The following is a 23,367-nucleotide window of genomic DNA, read 5'->3' on the forward strand; positions in this document are numbered from 1 at the left end:
AGAAGAAGAAGAGAGATTCTTCAACGTAAGTCTGTATTTCAGAAGACCAACCGGAAACTCGGCTCCGAAGTTAAAGACAAAGTGCGATTCACGTACGTCAACGTTCATTGGCTCGTTCTGTAGATCCTCAAATATGATTGGGCTCCCTGAAGTTATCCCAATTACTGTCACGGAGCTGGAGCTGGCCGTGGGGGGGGGTACTGTCACGGAGCCATCTGCGTCGGCACCAGACACCATCACTCCGCCCACTCGTTCCGGTTCCCCGGACTACTAATCATCCTCACCTGCCTTCATCACCTGTCTTCACTTCCCATTCCCAATCACCAGCAACATAAAAGACTCACCCACTCAGTCCCTCATTGTCTGGTCTCGTCAATACTACGACTACAGACTCCGTACCCGCTGAATAGCATTGCCGTTACTTACCCGCTTTGGAAGCCACACTCTCCGGTCCGTCTTCAGTCAGTTCCCGTTCCCGGTTCCGCCCTGATCCTCTCGACTCCAGCCAGTCCCTCCGATCCATCCAGCCATCTCTCCCGGTCATCCATCCCTGCCAAGAGATAAGAGCCTTCCTTTCTGTCTGCAATCGCTCTATTGACATTATCTGAATCTTTACTACTCACCCTGCTGTGATCATAGACTGTCCATTCCAATAAACTCCAGTGATACTTACCTGTCTGTGTTCTTCTGGTTCGTGACAGAAGACCAGACCGACAATATGCTTCAAACACCACCCAGCACTACTTCCGCGGCGAATCCGCCACCACCACCCGCCATACCCCGGACCAGTTCATCGACGCTCGCTACAGCCACCGCGTCCACTTCTTCCACGTCTGCCTCTGTATGTCCCATGGCCCAACCAGCGCCCTTCGCAGGCGAGGAGGGGGGATGCAGCGGCTTCCTATTGCAGTGCGAGCTGTATATGGAGATGAATCCTGCCTCGTTCCCCACTGAGCGCTCCAAGGTAGCATTTTTCATCTCTCTGCTCCGTGGTCGAGCCCTGAGCTGGGCTCACGCCCTATGGAAGGACCGTGGCCCCGTCACTCAAACTTTCGCTGCCTTTTCCAATCATTTCATCGAGGTCTTCTCCCAGTCTGCGCACGCCATCTCCGTGCAAGATCAATTATACCGTCTAAGGCAAGGGAGATCATCAGTTTCATCATATGCACTCCAATTCAGGACACTCGCCGCCACCTTGGGATGGAACGAATCCGCACTCATCACCGCCTATCGGCACGGGCTCAACCCCGATATACGACTGCAATTGGCCATTTACGACGACAACGTTGGCATCGAAAGCACCATCCAACGATCCATCCGAATTGACCAACGCCGCACTGCATGCCAGCTAGATAGCCCTGCATACCCACCTCCTCGCCCTACAACATCTCACAGCCCTCCAGCACCCGAACCTATGGAGATTGGATCCGCACATCTCCCGCTCTCTGAGAGAAATCGTCGGATCACCAATGGCCTCTGCCTGTACTGCGGCACTGCGGGACACCTGTTGGCCACATGTCCGGTTCGCCCACCACGACCCACCGTGAGTACTATGCAGTTACCCCTACCCATTGCTACAGTTAAATATACTTCTGCCACTATCACTTATCGTGACCGTTCTCTTCCAGTTCAAGCGCTGATTGATTCTGGGTCTGCTGGTAACTTCATCGCCCTGTCCACGCTCCATCGACTCAATATCCATCAAAGAGCCATCCCGCACACCCTCCAAGTCCAGTCCATCCTAGGAAAACCCCTTGGTCGCGGGCGAATCGGACATCGTAGCCCAGACTTGGGTTTGGAGATTGGCTGGTTAAATCGGGAAGTCATCTCGTTTTTGGTGCTGGAGGGCTCCACGGCCGAGATCATCCTGGGACGCCCCTGGCTGGAAGATCACTCACCCATCGTTCAATGGTCCATGGGGGAGATACTGCGGTGGGGCCATGAATGTTTCCATAACTGTTTACCCATCCTTCCGAGGCCTTCTTCTCCGTCCGCCACTCCAGTGATGACTGTACCTGTTTCTACCACCTCTATCGAAAGCCCCCCCGCCGAAGTCCAACCACGACTCCCCCCACCATACCAGGTGTTCCAGGATGTCTTCGACAAACAACTGGCGACCGTCTTACCACCTCATCGGCCATGGGACTGTGCGATCGACCTGCTGCCTGGGGCGGTGTTACCGCGAGGTAAGATCTACCCTCTGTCCATCCCCGAGCAGAAGGCCATGGAGGAGTACATCCAAGAGGCACTAGATCAAGGATATATCCGACCTTCCACCTCCCCTGCCGCGTCCAGCTTCGTCTTTGTGGGAAAAAAGGACGGAGGCTTGCGCCCCTGCATCGATTATCGCACCCTCAACCAATCCACCGTCAAGTTCCGATATCCCCTTCCTCTGGTCCCGGCCGCTCTGGAACAACTTCGTGGCGCCAAGGTTTTTACCAAACTCGACCTTCGCAGCGCCTACAACCTAATACGAATCCGTGATGGGGACGAATGGAAGACGGCGTTCATCACCCCTGCAGGGCACTATGAGTACTGCGTGATGCCCTTTGGCCTAGCCAACTCACCAGCCGTCTTCCAGGGGTTCATGAATGAAATATTCCGGGATCTCCTCAACCGGTTCGTCATAATCTACATTGACGACATACTCATCTATTCACCCAACCTGTCGACCCATATCCATCACGTCCAAACCGTCCTCCACCGTCTTCGAACCCACCAGCTATTCCTGAAACTCGAAAAGTGCGAGTTCCACCAACACACCATTCAGTTCCTGGGCTACTACATCACCCCGCAGGGTATCACCATGGACCAGAGGAAGGTGTCCGCTGTTACCAACTGGCCACTACCCTCCACTGTGAAAGAACTCCAACGCTTCCTCGGATTCGCCAACTTCTACCGCCGCTTCATTCAGAACTTCAGCCACATTAGCTCACCGCTCACCTCTCTGCTCAAGAACGGGGCCAAGTCTCTGTCCTGGACCTCCCTCGCCACACAAGCCTTCACGGACTTGAAGAGAGCCTTCAGTTCCGCTCCTACCCTATCACTTCCTGATCCGGCGTTGCCCTTCCTCGTGGAAGTGGATGCATCCCTCACCGGGGTAGGAGCGGTTCTCTCCCAGCGGCAGGGGAATCCACCACGACTCCATCCATGCGCCTTCTACTCCAAGAAACTGTCCCCGGCGGAGCAGAACTATGACATCGGCAACCGGGAGCTATTAGCGATTAAGCTCGCCTTGGAGGAATGGAGGCACTGGCTGGAGGGAGCTCAGCATCCGTTCACCGTCATTACTGATCACTGCAACCTGGAATATCTCCGTGAGGCACGCAGACTCAGCCCTCGTCAAGCCCGCTGGTCCTTATTCTTCACTCGATTTAACTTCTCCGTCACCTACCGTCCCGGTCACAAGAATACGAAGGCTGATGCACTCTCCCGTATGTTTCAGCCGGATTCTACGCCTGCACGCCCCGAGACCATCCTCCCTCCAGCCTTAGTCGTGAGCCCCATTCATTGGAGTCTGGACGACCACATCGCCGAGGCCACCCAGCGCGAACCTGCTCCGCCGGGAGGTCCGGAGGGACGGGTTTACGTGCCCTCTCGCCTACGCCTGTCCCTCCTGGACTCAGTCCACACATCCCCGGGCTCTGGACACCCAGGCAGCCATCAGACTCTCTCGCTCGTTCAACAACGTTACTGGTGGCCCGGTATGACCCAGGACGTTTCCCGATACGTCAACGGCTGCTCAGTCTGTGCCATGGCCAAGGTACCCCGTCACCTCCCAGAAGGCAAACTGGTCCCTCTTCCTATACCCACCCGGCCATGGTCCCATCTCGGGGTAGACTTTGTCACCGATCTGCCTGAATCAGACCGTCACACCTGCATCCTCGTAGTGGTCGATCGCTTTTCCAAAGCCTGCAAACTGATCCCCCTACCTGGACTGCCCACCGCCTTCGAAACCGCTGAAGCACTGTTCCAGCAGATCTTCAGGCACTTCGGCATCCCTGAGGACATCGTCTCAGACCGCGGACCCCAGTTCATCTCCCGAGTCTGGAAGGCCTTCTTCAACCTCTTGGGCGTCTCCATCAGCTTGACTTCTGGTTACCATCCCCAGTCCAACGGCCAGACTGAGCGGAAGATCCAGGAAATCGGGAGATACCTGCGGTCATACTGCCATGACCAACAAGACTGCTGGAGCCGGTACCTTCCGTGGGCCGAGTATGCACAGAACTCCCTCCGTCAGACTACCACCGGACTCACCCCCTTCCAGTGCATACTCGGTTACCAACCACCCCTATTCCCCTGGTCTGGCGAACCCTCCGACGTTCCAGCAGTCCACCACTGGTTCCAGACGAGCGAGAGGGTCTGGGACTCAGCTCATATTCATCTTCAGCGGGCCGTTCGGAGACACAAGAGCCAGGCCGATGCTCGGCGAGCCACCACTCCACTATACCAACCTGGGCAATTGGTCTGGCTCTCGACCCGGGACATCCGTCTCCGACAGCCTTGTCGTAAGCTGAGTCCCAGATACATAGGTCCGTTCGCCATACAGAGGCAGATTAACCCCGTTACCTATCGGTTATCCCTTCCGGCTCACTACCGCATTGCACCCACCTTCCATGTATCCCTTCTCAAACCCCATACTAATCCTCTCACTCCTTCTTCCCCAGGGTCTGGTGCGGCGGACGTGCCCCCCCCCTCCGGTAGATCCTGAAGACAACAACATATACCGAGTCCATGACATCCTGGACTCCCGACGACGGGGCGGCCGCCTGGAGTACCTCGTCGACTGGGAGGGGTTTGGTCCGGAGGAAAGATCTTGGGTGCCCCGGGAGGATATACTGGATCCCACTCTACTCCAGGATTTCCATAATACTCACCCGGAGCGTCCAGCACCCAGAGGCCGTGGTCGTCCCCGTCGTCGGTCCTTCCCGCCAGCTGGAGCTGGCCGTGGGGGGGGGTACTGTCACGGAGCCATCTGCGTCGGCACCAGACACCATCACTCCGCCCACTCGTTCCGGTTCCCCGGACTACTAATCATCCTCACCTGCCTTCATCACCTGTCTTCACTTCCCATTCCCAATCACCAGCAACATAAAAGACTCACCCACTCAGTCCCTCATTGTCTGGTCTCGTCAATACTACGACTACAGACTCCGTACCCGCTGAATAGCATTGCCGTTACTTACCCGCTTTGGAAGCCACACTCTCCGGTCCGTCTTCAGTCAGTTCCCGTTCCCGGTTCCGCCCTGATCCTCTCGACTCCAGCCAGTCCCTCCGATCCATCCAGCCATCTCTCCCGGTCATCCATCCCTGCCAAGAGATAAGAGCCTTCCTTTCTGTCTGCAATCGCTCTATTGACATTATCTGAATCTTTACTACTCACCCTGCTGTGATCATAGACTGTCCATTCCAATAAACTCCAGTGATACTTACCTGTCTGTGTTCTTCTGGTTCGTGACAATTACGTTGTCACGTCGACATTGTAATGCGACACATGCGCGGCAGTGTGCGCATGTCAAAAAATCTCTACATTCAGATGAATAAATTGGAATAATTTCAGTCTGATTTAAACTAAATTTGTGCATGTAAACAATGCCAGTGAGGGACTTACAAATAAGTTCATAAATGTTAATTTTCTCTAACCACAAAGATGTGAACAAAATGTGTGTCACTGTCATTGCCATAACAAAATATAATGCCAAATAAAAGTTAAATGACATCTCAAATACATAACTATTTGAAAAATCATTATGCCATTATTGAATGTATTGAACTTCTGCATAGGACCAGTCAGATAAATGCCTCAATGAAGCTTCTTTAACATTTGCATTTTCATTCAAGGTTTGGTGTGGAACACATAGACCTGAGTATGCTGTAAACTCCATCAAAACGGATGTCCACAGTCCAGGGAAGTTTAGGTACATTAACTTTCTTCCACTGACAGTGATGCATTTCTGTCTATACATTCAGACTGATTTAGCCATGTTAGATTGTGCTGGTAATCTCTACTTTTTGTCATTTCTTTTTGTGCAGAGTTCTCGGGTCATTACAGAACTTCCCAGAGTTTGCCAAAGCCTTCCAGTGCCAGAAAAAGGACTACATGGTGCCTGAGAAGATTTGCCGGGTGTGGTGATTACCTGAGGAACAGAAGGGTTATATTGAGGGCCTGTGGTCCGTAGACCCTCTCACCTCTCTGCTGACTCTTAGACCACTATGGCTCATCTATATACAGCTTTATATATAAAACACAATAAAAGAATAGTTACTTTATTCACTACTGTATGAATCAGAAACAAAATATATATTTTCTTTTTACACTTTTTTACTGATTGATTGCAGTAAAATGTGAAAATATTTTAAATCAGATCAGAAGAGAGCACAAACCTACAGCACTCAACACCAAAAACGTTTAGAGATGGCTACGAATAGTCAAATATACAACCAGTATTAACCATGAGCTGTCCTGATCATGAACTGTTTGAACTTACCAGCAGAGAATAACTAAATAGTACGGTGCTCCACTGTGTGATAAATATGAATCAAAATTCAGGAACACAGGTCACAGTCTGATGACAGATGAGTGCTTCTGGTCACTGAAGATTGTCAGCTCTGCAGACAGGAACAGCTGCTCCAAACAAATCTAAATACTTGTGTGTGTTGACTACAACATAGTCATTACTTATTTTACTTGTCATTACTTATACAGTTACTTACAAAAAATATTATGTGTGTGAAAATTTACCAGAATCAGTTGCTTGGATTAGCTCCTTTTACAGTCCAATTATCAAATTGCAAGTATTTTTCCAATTACAATGAAATAATTTGTGTTACAAATGTTTCTCTGTGCAATTATCTCTTTTATTGTATGATCAAGCCAATTTGTAAAAACAGATCTATAAATGTATTACTGCAAATTGGAGATCAAAGAATCAATGAGACAGAGGAGAGGTAGAGCATGAGAGTAGAGAATCTCTCAGAGTATTCAAACACAGATAGACCAGGTAACCAATAAACCTGAGGTGAGGGGACAGAGCCTTAGAACAGAGAGCGTGAGAGTAGAGTCTCCCAGAGATTCTTTTAAAGGGGGGGGGGGGGTGACTGGGATTTCACTTTTTTGATTTTAAATAGTGTGTAATGTTGCTGTTGGTGCATGAACAGTATCTGTAAAGTTACAGCCCTTAAAAGTTCAGTGTAAGCAGAGAGTCTTTTAAAAATCAGGAATATAATTGCCTGCAAAAACGACTCGATTGGGACTACAGCTGGGTTTTAGACGTCACTAACCCATACATTTGCATCAATCCTCCCTCCGGAATATGCAGAAAAGGGAATGCGCATATTTAAGCGGCTCGTCGAGTGTGTGGTCTTCTGTATTCGAGCTTACCACACACCCTGTTCTTTGTCAACAATGGATACACTTTATGTTTGTCAGCTGTCAGGTCTTCTGTGTTTGAGCTTTCCACGGACGCTGTACTTTGTCAACAATGGATACAATTTATGTTTGATTATGTTCCTGAAAGTGACAGCTTCCAGAATCTCCACGAATTCAACACCGATTCAACAAGAAACTGTTACTAAAACATGAAGCAGTTCCAACTTTAAAACAAGAGGCAGCAGTTGCTGGGCCACAACCTGTAAGTAGGCTAAGACTTTATCATTTTAAATGTATTTGCATGTTTAATTCCAGACGTAGCCTTGTGTTTTATTTTTTTCAAATGCCAGCGCTGGCTTTATAGACACTATAGGCTACTAGTTATGCTATTTTGTGTCTACGACAACCGCATACAAACATTATGGACCTGAATTTTGTATAAGTACTAATGTTTTAAACGTATTTTTCATGTATATATGCTTTATGACGTTATTTTCGATTTGATCAAGAACGTAAACTAATGCCACACTGTTTGAGTATAACGTTAGTAACCGGTCAGTTGCTATTGTTGTCAGTCAGATTCTATTGTGTAAAAAAAAATGTGTATAAAGTAAAAAATGTAGCAAATTATCTTTCAGAAATGTTTAGTAAGAGCAGTGTGTGGTAAGGTTCTGTTTGACTCTCTTCATCGCTGCTTTCTCGGTCTGATTCTGCCTCAAACTGATCACTGCAGTTCGACATATTTACATCTGGACCGGAGCTCATGACATGAACGTTTCGCCCGTAAAGGTAATGGGCGTTAATCTTCCAGACAACGTGAGCGACAGTTTAGCCAATCACAACACTCCGGCCCAAACTAACCAATCTGAGCCCACTGCGTGTTTCTGAGGGAGTGTTTTCATAGACTCAGGAAGTCAACCGCTCATTCATGGGACAGAGGAGAGTGCGGCTTACAATAAAGGTGAAATTTTTATGAAAATTAAGACTTTTTAAAAAATAAAAACCATGAATACATGGTATATTGCACCCCATAAACACAATCATGCAAAGAAAAAAATCAGTCAACCCCCCCTTTAAACAGAGGGTAGCTGTGACCTTAGGTATTAATTCTCCATAGCCCAAAAAATCAGTTTCTCAGTTCTCAATATCTCAAAGTCTCAGGGTTCAGTTCCACAAATTAGATAGAGTGGTATGGTGGATACAAAGATATGTCCAAAATTACAGACAGAGGAGTAGATGGGACAGGAAAGCCAGAGGAGCCAATATGATAGGGGAGAGACAGGACAGCAGGACACCTGCAAGACAAAAATGGAGACATATATTACACCAGGGATTCCCAAAGTGTGCTGTATGTACCCCTTGGGGTGCGTGAGCTGCCTCTAGGGGTGCAAAACAGGAAAGATTTAATGGTGGTGTAATAACTACAATACTTGTGTTGAATTCTTCATGAAAAAAACTTGAAAATTAAAACCTTCCTTAGTAAGTTTAATTTAAAACAAAGTTTATTATTAATACTAGCTCACAGGGAATACGCTATCTACTCACACACTTCCCTCTCTATCAGGCTGAGCTCTGCTCTTTTTGTCCATATTATCTGTTTATGAACCTACACAAGGCACGATTTATCAAAAACAGGAGATGTTTGCAAATGTTTTTTTTGTGCGTATTGCACCTTCAGTAATATCAGCTGCCTTCCATTTGACACAGCTCTGCTGCACAGTGTTGATAGGCTATTTGTGACATGTAACCAATCAGATAGTGCTGTGTGCGGGATATGGAGCAAATACACAAGTATGAGTATAAGTCTGCTTACAAAAAAGGGGGTTTAGAGGTGCATCAACCTGGTCAAGATGTAGAAGGGGGTGCGCTGCCTAAAGAGTTTGGGAGCCGTTGTATTAGACAGGAAGGACTGGGGATCTAAAGAAAGAAGATATTTCAGTTTCACTGCATAACTTTCAATATGTCCATATTCAAAGCAGTTGACAGTCTGGCAGTAGATCTACAGTGTTGGTCCCAGCGTGTCCATTAATAAGTCTAGTCTGTTGTTTCATGGTATGTGGCCGACATTTTTAATAGGCTAATGACTAATAAATAGATGTCATAAGTGTTTACTTTTAGTATTACAGGACAAATCAAAGGAAAATAAACAGAAGACACAGCACAGTGCTGTGGATCCTCCCCGATGAAATATGACTAAAAAATGTTTAATGTACTTTTGTATTAGAATTTTATTTTATGTTTGCAATGAACTGACAATGTTGAATCAGATAAACATGTTATTCAGAATTTGATTGGTCTAAGTGACATTAAATATATGAAAAGTTAATGTTTCAAAAAAAAAAGCATCTGATAACGCTATATAGCGAGCTGGCTAGACCTTTCTTATCTTATCACTGTTTTCTCTTTAAAGCCACTTTTCCATTACCAGTTTCAGCTCAACTCGCATCCACTCTACTCGACCGTGCTCGGTTTTCCATTGCAGATAGTACCCCAGAGATAATACACCTTAATGTAGCTGGTCGTCATAGCGATGCCACACACAACTGCCGCAACATAATATTCAGTGCAACACACACACCAGCGACCCACACTAGGGGTGCACGATATTGACAAAAATGTGATATTGCGATATCGATAATGAATATTGCAATATCGATATTAATTTCGATATTTTTAAATGAAGGTAAAACTACAAAAGTTATAGGAAAACATAAAAAAAGATTAATAAATAAAACAAGTTTTCTTACAACATAAGTTTTATTTCAACTAACAGTCATATTGGACTGGTACAGCATGAATAAATAAATAATAACCATGTCTACAGAACAGGACATGTTTTACTAGTTGTGTAGGCCTACACTACAGTGTAAAATAAGCAAGTCCACAGAACACACTATATGCAACATAAACGTCATTATAGCTATCTGATCGTGAAAAGACCTGGGGCCTCATGTATAAAACTTTGCGTAGATTTCATCCTTAAAGTGTGCGTACGCACATAAGACAGAATTTGCGTACACACAAAAGTTTTCAGATTTATAAAACAGTTCATACACCAGAACCTGCGCAGAATTCACTTCATAAATCCCAGTCAGCGGGAGATTGTGCGCACGTGCGTCTCCTCCCCGAAATAACCATATATGGAGATTACAACGCCTAGTTTAAATATGCATATCCTCGTCTGCATATCATTTGCATATGATTATTCATCCACGTGATACCAAGTTTAACGGTACAAGACATGAAAAACATGAAATGCGGATGTGTCACATTATTACAAACATTTTTTTTTTAGTATCCTATATCCTTGCCTTGTTTTTGAATGAATAAATCAAATTGTGTTTTAGTACATTTCAGAGAAAGTTTTTCTCGATCTTTTCCACTGGCCAAATAGTATTTTTAATTGATTTATATTTTAATGGAAACAGATAGACATGGTTGTGCATTATTTGCACGAAACAATTTTCTCAGACAATCTGCTATTATCATGATTAGCAATTATCTCTAGTTAAAACATTAAAACACAGCATGCCAGAAGAAAAGTGTTCAAAAGCAATGCATCCACAACAAATAGGTATATTTCTATTTATATATATATATATATATATATATATATATATATATATATATATATATATTGTAACTTCTCAGTAATGATTTCATGTAGTTTAAGTGTTTAATTAATGAGAATGGCATATTTAATCTAAATGTTTAAATCAGAAGTAAAACATAGTTTAAACCATTCTCTTATTTATTTAAACTGTTATTGTGAATGTGGACTGTATTTATGATTTGGACTCATAATGAAGATTTACGGTTTTACTCCATCTGCCGTTAGATTATAGGCTATACAGTATGTGCGTCAGTTTCACCAAAACGGCCCAATGCGCATGCTGGCGTGGTCATTTAAGAAGGGATAGATGTTTGCTTCAAGTGATGATAGGTTTGTGAAATTATATTTTTATTATCTTTCTGTAGATGTATAATTTTCTTTAGATTCTGTCTAATAGTAAGCAAAAAGACATTTGACTCCAGCTCACCATCGGTGTCGCCAAAACCCATACACTCTTCTAAAAGAGTGCGTACGCACGGTCAAGAGCATCCTTACGGTGCGCACTTATTTACACCAAGTTTATTTTTTATAAATCCCGATATGTGGAAAAATGCGTACGCATATTTATATGCCCATTTTGTGCGTACGCAACGTTTATACATCAGGCCCCAGGTGTAAATGCCCTGTGAAACGCATTCGTGACGTATTTGAATCTAATCGCTCAAACCACTTCAGGAGGTGGTCTGGGCCGCATTCCAGACGAAACTGGACAAATGTAAATGCATCTCGTTATTGAATAAACCACATATGTAAAATGTACTCCTTCCAAAAATGCTAAAAATGAGAACGTTACAGGCTCATGTTATGGACAGATATGACGACGCGCGCGACTGCAACACGCATCACCGCAGATAAAAAACGCGCAAACTATCGCAAATCAAAGTGAAAGTAAATCGCAGACGCTTTTCACACAGTTATCTTCATTAAAAGTAAATAGAGGGAATGCGCGTGACGTCACCGTCTGCCGGAGTGCCTGCAGTTCCTCACAGTGAGTGGCAAAAAGACTGAGCGCCTGTATATGTGTTCAGCGTGAATGCCGCGAAAAACAAACACAACACACAAAAATAAAGTGGGAAAGAGCTTTGCGATTGACTGTAGGCCTACAACTAGATTTGACAAAACATCGGAGGTATATTTTTTGAGACTGCCTTTCTTCTTTAGTAAGTTGTAAGGAACACTATGGCTACGTTCACACTGCAGGCTGAAACAACCTAATTCCGATTTTTTTGCCCCTATGCGACCTGTATCTGATTTTTTCATGACAGTCTGAACGACACAGATCCGATCTTTTCAAATGCGACCCAGGCCACTTGGGTATGTGGTCCAAATCCGATATGTATCCGATCTTTTGAAATGCGACTTCAATCTGAACGGCCAGGTCACATATATCCGACCCGCACGTCATTGCACGCACCTGTAGCTAGCCAATACACGCTAACTCCAACACGTTTCTGCACTGTTATTATGGGCTGCTGCAGACGTGTCTCTTCCCCAGCGTTGTGCCTGAACGCTTTCAATGAACGATAGTGCATGAACACGTTTATATACTGTATTACTGCCTGATGAACATTACTGTGAACACGTTCATTCTGGTGTCTGTGAACGTGCGCTCTCTGTCAGTTTAACTTCGTACAGTAGGGTGTCAGATTTCTATAGAGCCTTCCAGGCGAAAACCTGGCTAAAACATGTAAACATTAGGGGTGTAACAGTACATGTATTCGTATTGAACCGTTTCGGTTCGAGGCTTCCGGTTCGGTACGCATACAAACCGAACGATTGCTTGGACCATTTTTCCTGCCGGCAAAATTCGTGCTGCCAACACAACGTTGCGCAACATCAAATGGCAAGCGTAATAAAAGCAGAACGAAACTGCGCTATTTGTTATGTGCCAATCTCGATCAAGCAACACTGTTACCACACCGCGCTGAGAGATCCGGTAAAGTAAACATTTGAATTCGCCACTGAGGTAATAACATCGCTGCGAGATCTAGTGAGAAGCCTTCACATTTCTCCGTTATTAACCGTAGATCTCTATTAGATCAAACAGCGCTGTCATGGCAACCAAGAGAAACATTGTGCCGTGAATGAACTAGTAATACTTTCATCCACAGACCAGCAACATTCACCATGGATTTAATATAGTAACACTAACTGGAACCAGTTTGGCTGGAATGGTGAAATGCTTTCAAGTACTTCACACATCTTTTTCCAGCACTTCAAAATTAAAATATTATATAAATAAATATATATTTAAATGTTATTTTTAATGTGATGACCAAAACATTATTTGTTCATCCTTCAAAGATGACCCCCATTTATAAACCTGAAAGGAAAACTCACACTTTTTTAAAAATATTTTTTCTTTAAACAAATAGGAAATTTCTCTGGCATTTCTTTCTTTTTGTGATTTTTGTGTACCGTTACACCCCTAGTAAACATGCCTTAAAATGTAGCGAAAAAAACACCCAATCTGGCAACACCAGCCACCAGTGTCGCACCGCGGTCGCCGGTGACAAAGCAAGGAGCGCCGAGGACGCGCAATAAACGGGTTTTATGACGAGGTCGGTGAAGATCGGAAAAATCTTACATTTATTTGCAAACCTTGCCCGTCGATAAAATAATTGTTGTCTGTGTTTGTATATGGGCTGTGGTAATAATAATAATAAAACAAAAGCTCGCAACATATGGAAAAAAAAAACTATTCCGCAAACATCAAGTGACGTTGTTGACCGTTGATTACTCTTCTGCGCATGCGGGTCACTTCTGGGTCATTTCACGTTCACACAGGAGATCACAAAAGGTCGCATTTAATTGGAAATTTGAACGGCCTTGTAAAAAATTAGAATTTTTTCAAAGAATCGGAATTGAGCATTAAGCCCTGCAGTGTGAACGTAGCCTATATTGAGTCCAACATTTAGTTTAAATTGATAAAATTGTTCGATTTAGTCGCATTTCCACAGTTTCCCCTATTAAATCCAGTCACGCAGCCGATCTTTTGCCACTCGGTCAGGCTGAGAGGGGTTGTTCCGGCGGGAAAGTCACGTGTCAATGCATTCCCTCTATAAATGATGTTTTACTAACAAAGTTCGGGAGGAGCATGTTCAGAATTAAACACAGGTGGAGCACATTCAGGTAATCAAGCCTAATTAGACACGAGTGGAGCGCACTCCCAATCAATGAAGTAAGAGGTATATATACAGCAAACTTAACTCAGTTCATTGACAGTCTAACAGCATATTGGTTCGACCTTTTTGCTACCATGTCTCAACTCCAGCTTTTCCCATCCGATGATGAATCCAACTTCTCACCGGATCCTCAGCCAGAATCAGCTGACCCAAGGACCACTCCTTCTCCGCCCAACATTTCAACTGATCCCAAGGCTTCTCCACGCGGCCGCCTGCCTACCTGAACAGCTACACGCTCGCCTAGACGCAGAGGCCAGCCCTCGCCTCCACCAGCGAGACATCGCAATCCCTCCCCTGCTTCTTCCTATCGCTCGGCAGTCCCAACAATTCCACCAATTGCAAAGTGGACAGTTCTAGGATTGAGGCAAGCGCTGATAAATTCGGATGTTCAGTTCTCGCGAAGGATGAACAAAGCGGAACTATATGCCCTCTATGTATTCTTGCAATCAACTAACCTCTCTCCGAAGTCCATGCCGGCCCCGAAAAGGACCAGCAGGCAAAGTAAAGCTCAGGATTCACCTCGCTGGACAACACCACCATCCCAGCGTACTAAATCTAGTTCTCTTCCAGCATCAAACCGCAGCGGAAGGCCTTCAGCAAGCTTGGGCCGCGCCCCAGTTCCTTCTGCCATCAGACCTCGCCAGCAGGCTGCAGCTTTGGCTGAAACCAGGCCCGCCGACCTCCCCTCAGCATATCAGAACATGGCTCCTGCTGTTCCTAATAATCCTTTTTCTTTTCAGTGGCCTCCAGCACCGGTCCCAGATGCTAGCGTGAGGCTGCCTCCGCTAGAAATGGAAGCCCAATCATTTCAACATAGTTTTGCAACAGCTACTAATCCCTCTTCTTTTAAGTTGCCTCCAGCACCTGTCCCAGATGCTAGCGTGAGGCTGTCTCCGCTAGCATTGGAGGCCCAATCATTTCAACCTGCTTTCGCAACAGCTACTAATCCCTCTTCTTTTCAGTGGGCAGCAGCTCCAGTAGCTCAAGCAAGCGTGAGGCTGCCTCCGCTTGCAGCACGAGCCCACTCTTCCCAGTTTCAACCTTCCTTTCCTTCTCATACTTTTAACCCTCTTCCCCAAGCCCCAGAGGCCGATTCAAGCGTGAGGCTGCCTCCGCTGACAATTGCAGCCCCGGCTTTGGTTCCTTTCAGCTCTCTTCTCCAGGCAAAATCTCAGCACTCTCTCTTCACAGCAACTCAGCCACCCCCAGTGTCCCACAACATCCGAGCACAGATCCTGTCAGGTGCAGACGTAGATCTCTCATCTCTTCTCTCTCTGTTACCTGTAACCGAATCAAACCGCCAAATAGATTGGGGATTATTCTGTCACTTTAAAAAACCCAAATCCACATTCATCACGTTTACTTTCTTTTTCCGAGTTCACAATTGCTTTCAGCCGTTTCACTGAAGTAATCTGCTCAGCCTTCCCCCATAGGCGGCGTGAATTAAACGACTACTTATCAATTATAGCCGAACTTGCGCTGTCCTATGGAGGAGGGCACTTCTACACCTACCACAAGCTCTTCTCCGCCAAGTGTTCTGTCCGGGTCGCCCAATGGAACCAATGTCCTTACTGGGGCGCTCTTGATCCAGATCTACACAGCAGGGTTTTCCTAGGCTGCAAGAACATTTCATGTGCGGTATGCAGGTCAGTGGCACATTCAACCACGACATGCCCTCAAGTCAACCCCTCCATCCCCCCCTGCCCAGACTCAGCCCCAGTTAAATCAACCAGCTATGTGCCAAGACCTACAACCCATGAAAATCCCGATGGAGGGAGACAGCAGACAGCCTCCTTTTCAAACAGCAGGCAGCTGTGCAACAGTTTTAACCATGGGAGGTGCTACAGACAGCGTTGCCGGTTTCTCCATGTCTGCAATTTCTGCGGCGGTGCCCATGCCCGCCATGTTTGCCCAGTGTACAAAGCAGTCAATAAAAAATCAAAAAATTACTTGTCGACTCCCGTGAATATTTCTCGCCTAGCGATCGAACTAGCTCATCACCCAGACACCCATTTCACACACTATCTTCTGTCCGGCCTCGAGCACGGTTTCAAACCCGGTGTGGAATGCCCACTCTCTCAAAATATTGTCTGTAATAATCTTCAATCTGCTTTGGCTGAGCCCGACAACCTGATCAAAAAAGAAGTCGAGTCAGGCTTTATGATTGGTCCCTTCGACAATCCTCCTTTCGAAGTTTTTCGTATCAGCCCCATTGGAGTGGCCACAAGAAAATTTTCAGGTAAAAAACGCCTTATAATTGATCTATCAGCTCCACATGATTCCCCGTTCCCAAGCATTAACAGCTTGATCCCCCTTGACGAATTTTCTCTCAAATACCATGACGTAGATCAGGCGATCGACATGATAAAAACTGCGGGTCGGGGAGCTTGGCTGGCAAAAATCGACATCACTTCTGCCTTCAAAGTGATGCCCATCCATCCAGATTCATGGCACTTATTCGGTGTACGCTGGCAAGGAAAATTTTATTTTTCCGTACGCTTAACTTTCGGATGCAAAAGCAGCCCCAAAATTTTCGACACGCTATCAGAAGCTGTTTGCTGGATTTTGTCTAACAATTACGCGATTCCTCACCTCATCCACTTGCTAGATGATTTCCTAATCATTTCGCCTCCCGATGCCATCCCAGCCGCGCATTTCCTCACCGTTCAAAATGTTTTTTCGGAGCTTGGGATCCCCATCGCCCAGGAGAAAACCATGGGTCCCACCACATCCATCGAATTCCTCGGCATTAACTTAGATTCAGTACAATTCCAGGCTTCCCTGCCAAAGGAAAAAATTGAAAGGATCATACTCGTCTCATCTACCCTCATTGACCGCTCAAATTGCTCCAAACGCGAACTCTTATCCCTGCTCGGCCACCTAAATTTCGCAATGCGCATCATTCCACAAGGCCGCCCTTTCATTTCGCATCTCCTCTCACTCGCCTCTTCAGTAAACGCACTAGAAGACCTAATTTCCATATCTCAGACGTGCCGCGATGAACTCAGGTTATGGATAACTTTCCTTAAACAGTGGAATGGCCTGTCCTTTTTCTATAACAATCTCGTTTTATCTCCAGTCGATATCCAATTATTTACAGATGCGGCCCCCTCAATCGGCTTCGGAGGTTTCTACCAAGGACACTGGTTCGCATCTCCGGGGCCCCCCCAACTCCAAGACACGACTCAGTCCTCAGCCCTATTTGAGCTCTACCCTCTCGTGGTAGCAACCTTCCTGTGGGGGAAAGAATGGGCCACCAGCAGCGTTTTAGTGCATTGTGACAATGAAGCAACTGTTGAATGCATTAATAAAGGCCGTTCCCATTCACCCGCCCTGATGCCACTCTTAAGACGCCTAATCTGGATCTCAGCGTGTGATCAGTTTATCATAATTGCCAAACATATCCCCGGATCTGAAAATCAAATCGCTGACTCCTTGTCTCGTTTTCTGTTTCAGAAATTCAGGACGCTGGCTCCAGAGGCAGACCAATTCCCAACTCCAGTACCTCACTATTCAGAACTAATATTCCCGTAACCCACCCTCTAAAACAACTCCTCGACGCATCACTGGACACCATCCTCCAAGCAGTTTCTCCCAGGACCCTCCAATCTTATGTGACAGCTTGGAGGTGTTTTAAAGCATTCCACTTCTCATACAACTTGCCATTCCCTGATTTTTCTCTCCTTTCAATCACCTCATTCATCTCCTACCTTAACAGCATTAAGGGCCTTCAAGTTGGATCCATCAAAGGTTACCTGAGCGGCATTCAGTTTTTCCATAAATTGATGTACGGCGCTCCCTCTCCAGAGATAAATATTTCACAGACCTCCCTTCTGGTCAAAGGAATTCAACGATCCCATCCCACCCATCCTGACACCAGACAACCCATAACACTAGATATTCTCACAAAATGTATTCATGCCCTCCGCACAGTCTACCAGCCTCTCGAGACAGCCCGCACACTCGATGCTATGTTTATTCTAGCCTTTTTTGGCTTTCTTAGATGCTCGGAACTCGCCATCACTTCCAAATTCGACCCAAGAGTCCACCCCACCATCTCAGACTTAGCAGTACTGGATAGTGAAACCATCTCATACTTAATTAAGCAAAGCAAGACAGACCAATCCAAAAAAGGCCATTTCATCTACATCTTCAAACTCTCATCGCCAATCCAACCAAACCAATCCATTCAGGCATATCTTCAGTGGAGAAGCTCCCAGGCTAAATCCCCTCTTGATCCCCTATTTTTAGATGACTCCAACAAACCTGTGACACGCTTTTGGTTCCAGAAACATCTCAAACTCGTTCTTCAACAGTCAGGCATCCAAGCAAAACATTTCTCCAGTCACTCTTTCCGCATCGGAGCAGCAACCTCAGCAGCCCAAAAAGGCCTCTCCCAGCAGCAGATCCAAGCTCTCGGAAGATGGTCCTCAGACGCTTTCCAAAGCTACATCAGGACCAACCGGTTCCACATTAAAAAAGCCCACCAAACCCTCATCGAATAAAACCCTCCGGGTCGTCCACCTGGGTGCTCTTCCTTCATCCAGTGATCTAGTTCCCAGCAGACGAAGTAAAAACTCTCCCTGTAGAAGACTTATATTATCTTTTTCTCCGTCCAGCAAGCATTTGCTGTCCAGCGAGCATTGGTCTTCCAGCGGACATTGCATGCATCTATGTTTCCTCTTTTCTGTCCAGCGAGCATTGGTGTCCCAGCGGACATTGCATGCATCTATGTTTCCTCTTTTTCTGTCCAGCGAGCATTGGTCTCCCAGCGGACATTGCATAATCCTGTCCAGCGAGCATTGGTCTCCCAGTGGACATTGCATAATCCTGTCCAGCGAGCATTGGTCTCCCAGCGGACATTGCAGGCAGCTGTTTCCTCTTTTCTGTCCAGCGAGCATTGGTCTCCCAGCGGACATTGCAGGCATCTATGTTTCCTCTCTTTCTGTCCAGTGAGCATTGGTCTCCAGCGGACATTGCATGATTCTGTCCAGCGAGCATTGGTCTCCCAGCGGACATTGCAAGCATCTAAGTTTCCTTTTTCTGTCCAGTGAGCATTGGTCTCCCAGCGGACATTGCATGCATCTATCTTTCCTTTTTTCTGTCCAGCGAGCATTGGTCTCCCAGCGGACATTGCATGCATCTATGTTTCCTCTTTTTCTGCCAAGCGAGCATTGGTCTCCAAGCAGATATGGCATTCATCTATGTTTCTCTTTTACATCTAACAGGTATCGATTTCCCAGCGGTCCGCAAGAAATCTCCAGTCTGGGCTTCCAAAACACTCCACCGTCAGCCGGTAGGGCCCATCAGCCCGACGCCATGAGCTGCTCCCGTCGGAAGCTACATGGGCCCTCCTGGTTGGGCATCCCCAAATCTTGTCACCCCTCATTCGTCAACCAGTAGGGCCCGTCCGCCCAGCGCAGTAAGCTGCTTCCGCAAGAGGCAACACGGGCCCTCCTGGTCAGGCGGCATAAATCAAGCTGTTCCTCATCCATAGGCCATTAAGGGCTCGCCCGTTCGACGCAGTAAGATGCGCTCGCTAAGAACGGTGCAATTCAAACGGACCCAGCCCGCCAAAATTCTGCGTTTTGGGGGGTCTTTAGTCTGGCGGCTGTCCTTTGCCTTTTGCTTTTGGGGGAGCACTCTGGGTTCGGGCAAAAATTCCGAGCTCGGAGCCCTCCCCCTGGACAGCACGCCAAATACGCATAATCTTTACTCTGTTTAATTGATGTAAATGTGAACTCGTGAAATGATGTTTTACTAACAAAGTTCGGGAGGAGCATGTTCAGAATTAAACACAGGTGGAGCACATTCAGGTAATCAAGCCTAATTAGACACGAGTGGAGCGCACTCCCAATCAATGAAGTAAGAGGTATATATACAGCAAACTTAACTCAGTTCATTGACAGTCTAACAGCATCCCACCACCACCCCATCTCCTCACTTCTTCTCCTAAATACTCTTACAACAACGAGGAGGGGGAGCACTCTGGGTTCGGGCAAAAATTCCGAGCTCGGAGCCCTCCCCCTGGACAGCACGCCAAATACGCATAATCTTTACTGTTTAATTGATGTAAATGTGAACTCGTGAAACGAACTGATCTTATTTTACCTGATGATCGTATGCAGCTCATAACTGTTGCTTTCGGTGACGTATGTGCACTCCATTAAATCTTATATATAGATTTATATTATATATCGCATATAGCGCTGGAATTGAAGATCGTATTTTGATAAATCAGATATCCGATCAGTGAAAACGCATGAAGTTGCCAGGGTGGCCTGATGTTTATGCTTGTGTGCGTCGAGCCGGCCGGCAAGTGTGTGTGTCGGGGGACTGTGTGGTAGAGCAAGTGAGAAGTGAGAGAGTGACGGCGATTAGCTTTGAAGCGAAAAGCGACTCTTGAGAAAAACAAAGTGTCTCCCCTGTTCTTTCTGACCACTGTGGGAAATCTGTAGCATGAAAAGTTAAACCTCTCCTTGATTTCCTGTTGTTTATGGAGAAGGAGAATCAGGAAATTAATGGGGGGAAATGCAACGGTGACGGACGCATCATAAACAAAATATTGCATAAATATCGCGAGACTTTCGATAAGTATATCGAGGAACGTGATATCGCGATAACGATATTGATTCGATATATCGTGCATCCCTAACTCACACACAGCTGTCTCTTGGTTTAAGTTAAAACATTTCAACTTTCCTCAGAATGTACAGACAGATAAGCCGTATGAAAATCTTCCAGCTGTGTTTTCCTCTGCCGTCGTTGCTGCAGTGGTCTGTGTGGAGCAGAGGGCTCTGTAAGCAGCCGGCTGTCCTCCTCCCACGGGTTGGCGCAGGCTTCGCCCACCGCTACTTGCAGAGCTTCTCAACTCCTTTCAAAATTCTAAATCTACACAGCTGGTTTCTCACATCGAAGTGGATTTAGTGATGAAATAACGTATGAAAATGGTAAAATATAAAACTTCCTGTTGATGGCCTCTGTCCGGCACGCGAAATGATGATGCAGTGAATATTGACTATTCTCTCTGACCAATCAGCAGCCTTGTATGTTTTCACGTCACATTTTAGTCTCAGCTCGGAACCTCGACGAAGGTGATACAAAAAAAGTACCTGGAAGCAGGTACAGGTACAACTTTTCTACAGTGGAAAACGAAACCAAGACGAGTCGAACTGGTACTTTGCAGTGAAAAAGAGGCTTAAAGGAGCTCTATGCGGTTTTTAGCGGCCTCTAGTGCTGATGTTTCAGAATGCAACAAGAGCGCTTGTGTGCGTGTTCGATCTCAAGAGCGAGCATTCATTACCGGCCACATGGAGACTTTCAACGCAACGGCGAAATCATCACACAACATGCTGGAAACTAATGTAAACTCCCACTGCAGTTACAATAATAGCTTACTTTTATCAGTTTGACGTTGAACTAATGCTCTGTGCTCGTACCATGATAATGTTATAATAAACTGCATTTAGCTGACATGTGATGTTATATAGCATAAGCCATGTCTCTAACTATTCGTGTATCTTTCACAATCAGCATTGTCAATAGGTGAATGTATAATATGATAACGAAAACGGTTAGTGAATTAAACTGAACAGTTTCAGTGTATCAGTAAGATCGTAGGAAGTAACATTACTGTACTAAACGTGTCTGGAAATGTGTAGCTATAAACAATATGATAGTAGTGGATGAGTGACGTTAGTCAGTAGCGCTAGTAAATAAAATAAGTTACATCCTAAAGCACCTACTTTTTGTTATCCTGGAACATTCTTTTGTATTCATGTCATGTGTCATGTAGTTTACCTTTCACTAGAGTTTACTATGTTGATCCGCGTTTTCGTCCGGAGTCAATCAGATTCACGTTTTGTCTGACGAGCTTGAGAAGATAAAACTTTTTTTGTTTTTATATTTATGTGGAGTTTGTGTTGGAGTCTGTGTTGTGCTGGAGGCAGGACGTTTGGGGGGACTCCATGTCGACAGCTGAAGTGCCGTTGGTCGCATAGACTGTAATAAGGATAGAGAAGCTGGGGAGCGCGCGTGCACGTCACATCTGATGGATTTCGCAGGAAATCCGACCAGGAGACTTCACATATTAATATGAATATTGGCCTTCAGAGGTAATAACAAAACCCGAAAAGTGTATCATTGCAATATGTGATTACAACCCCTTCAAACTCAGGCAATAAAAAAGGATTCATTTTATAAAAAACATATAGGACCTTTAAGGGGTCATATCATGCAAAATCCACTTTTTTAGCCCTTAAATGCATTTTGTTGTATATTTGGAGTGTTTATAAGTACAGAAAAGATGAAATTATTCTCTTCAGGTGCTTCGTTTATATCTTTGTATTCTGTTTTGGTCATATTTTTCAACCTGTTCAGATTTTTCTGTTCTCTATGACGTTTTTTTAGCAAGTGTGTCACCGTATTTGCAGCGGAACTGCCAAATAAGGACATTGACTACCGGTCCAACACTTCGAGCAATCCACCATTATTATTTCTTGCTCCGATTTTGTAGTCCGAGCTCAATGATGCAGAAGTTACGAGAGGGCAAGTCAAAATGTTCGGTTGTTGGATGTACGTTAGTGACCTGAAGCACTTCAAGGATTCCCACTTCAACAACCTCCGCCAGTATAAAGAAGGGTTTGCCGATTGACTTCGTCTGAATGAGAGGTAAATTCTGACAGCCCTTCAACGTCCCATTCCATCTAGATCCTATATATTCAGATATAGTACATTAAATAAAGCACTCGTTTGAATCATTTGTGAATGGCTGCTTGGGTTTTTTTTGGAATCATTTGATAACCATTAAGTATTTCTTTTATAATAATATTAATTACTCACACATGGGCGACCTGCAAACTAGACTTTTTTTTTGTTAAGTTAATAAAAATGAGGAGAGAGCAACTCTGCACCAGGAGATTTCCCATTGGCCTGAGGGCCGTTTCGGCCTGCCGTTAAAGGGATAGTTCATTTTGAAATTAATTTTTGATATGTATTAGCTTACCTCTGTCACGGGGTGGGTGCAGGCAGACGAACAGGCAGAGACCAAAAAGCTCCAATACAAGGGTTTAATAACAAACAAACAGGATACATGCAGGCAGAACACAGGGTAACGTTAACATTGACCGACAAAGACAGAATGAAGGAGGGAGAACTAAATACACAGAGGAATCAAGCTAAATGAGGTGAACACAGGTGGA

The 23,367-nt window shown here is 45.6% G+C and overlaps 2 protein-coding genes across 4 annotated transcripts in view; both read left to right on the forward strand.

Moving 5' to 3' along the window:
• Positions 1 to 6,270, forward strand: part of LOC120485860 (neprilysin-like) — a 289,808-nt gene extending 283,538 nt beyond the window's left edge. For all 3 annotated transcript variants that reach the window (XM_089135413.1, XM_089135414.1, XM_089135415.1), the window contains 2 exons: positions 5,842 to 5,918; positions 6,034 to 6,270. In XM_089135413.1, coding sequence (XP_088991539.1) covers positions 5,842 to 5,918; positions 6,034 to 6,133 — 177 coding nt within the window. In that variant the 3' untranslated portion in view covers positions 6,134 to 6,270. The remainder of the gene's footprint in view (positions 1 to 5,841; positions 5,919 to 6,033) is intronic.
• A 9,091-nt stretch (positions 6,271 to 15,361) lies between these two features.
• LOC120467001 (uncharacterized) lies at positions 15,362 to 18,332 on the forward strand. The gene has a single exon (XM_039655738.2). The coding sequence runs from the start codon at positions 16,328 to 16,330 to the stop codon at positions 17,699 to 17,701; it is 1,374 nt and encodes a 457-aa protein (XP_039511672.2). The 5' UTR covers positions 15,362 to 16,327; the 3' UTR covers positions 17,702 to 18,332.
• Positions 18,333 to 23,367: the final 5,035 nt, after the last annotated feature.

The sequence above is a fragment of the Pimephales promelas genome, chromosome 10, assembly GCF_988280905.1.
Source record: "Pimephales promelas chromosome 10, fPimPro1.hap1.1, whole genome shotgun sequence".
In the NCBI taxonomy this organism is placed as follows: Eukaryota; Metazoa; Chordata; class Actinopteri; order Cypriniformes; family Leuciscidae; genus Pimephales; species Pimephales promelas.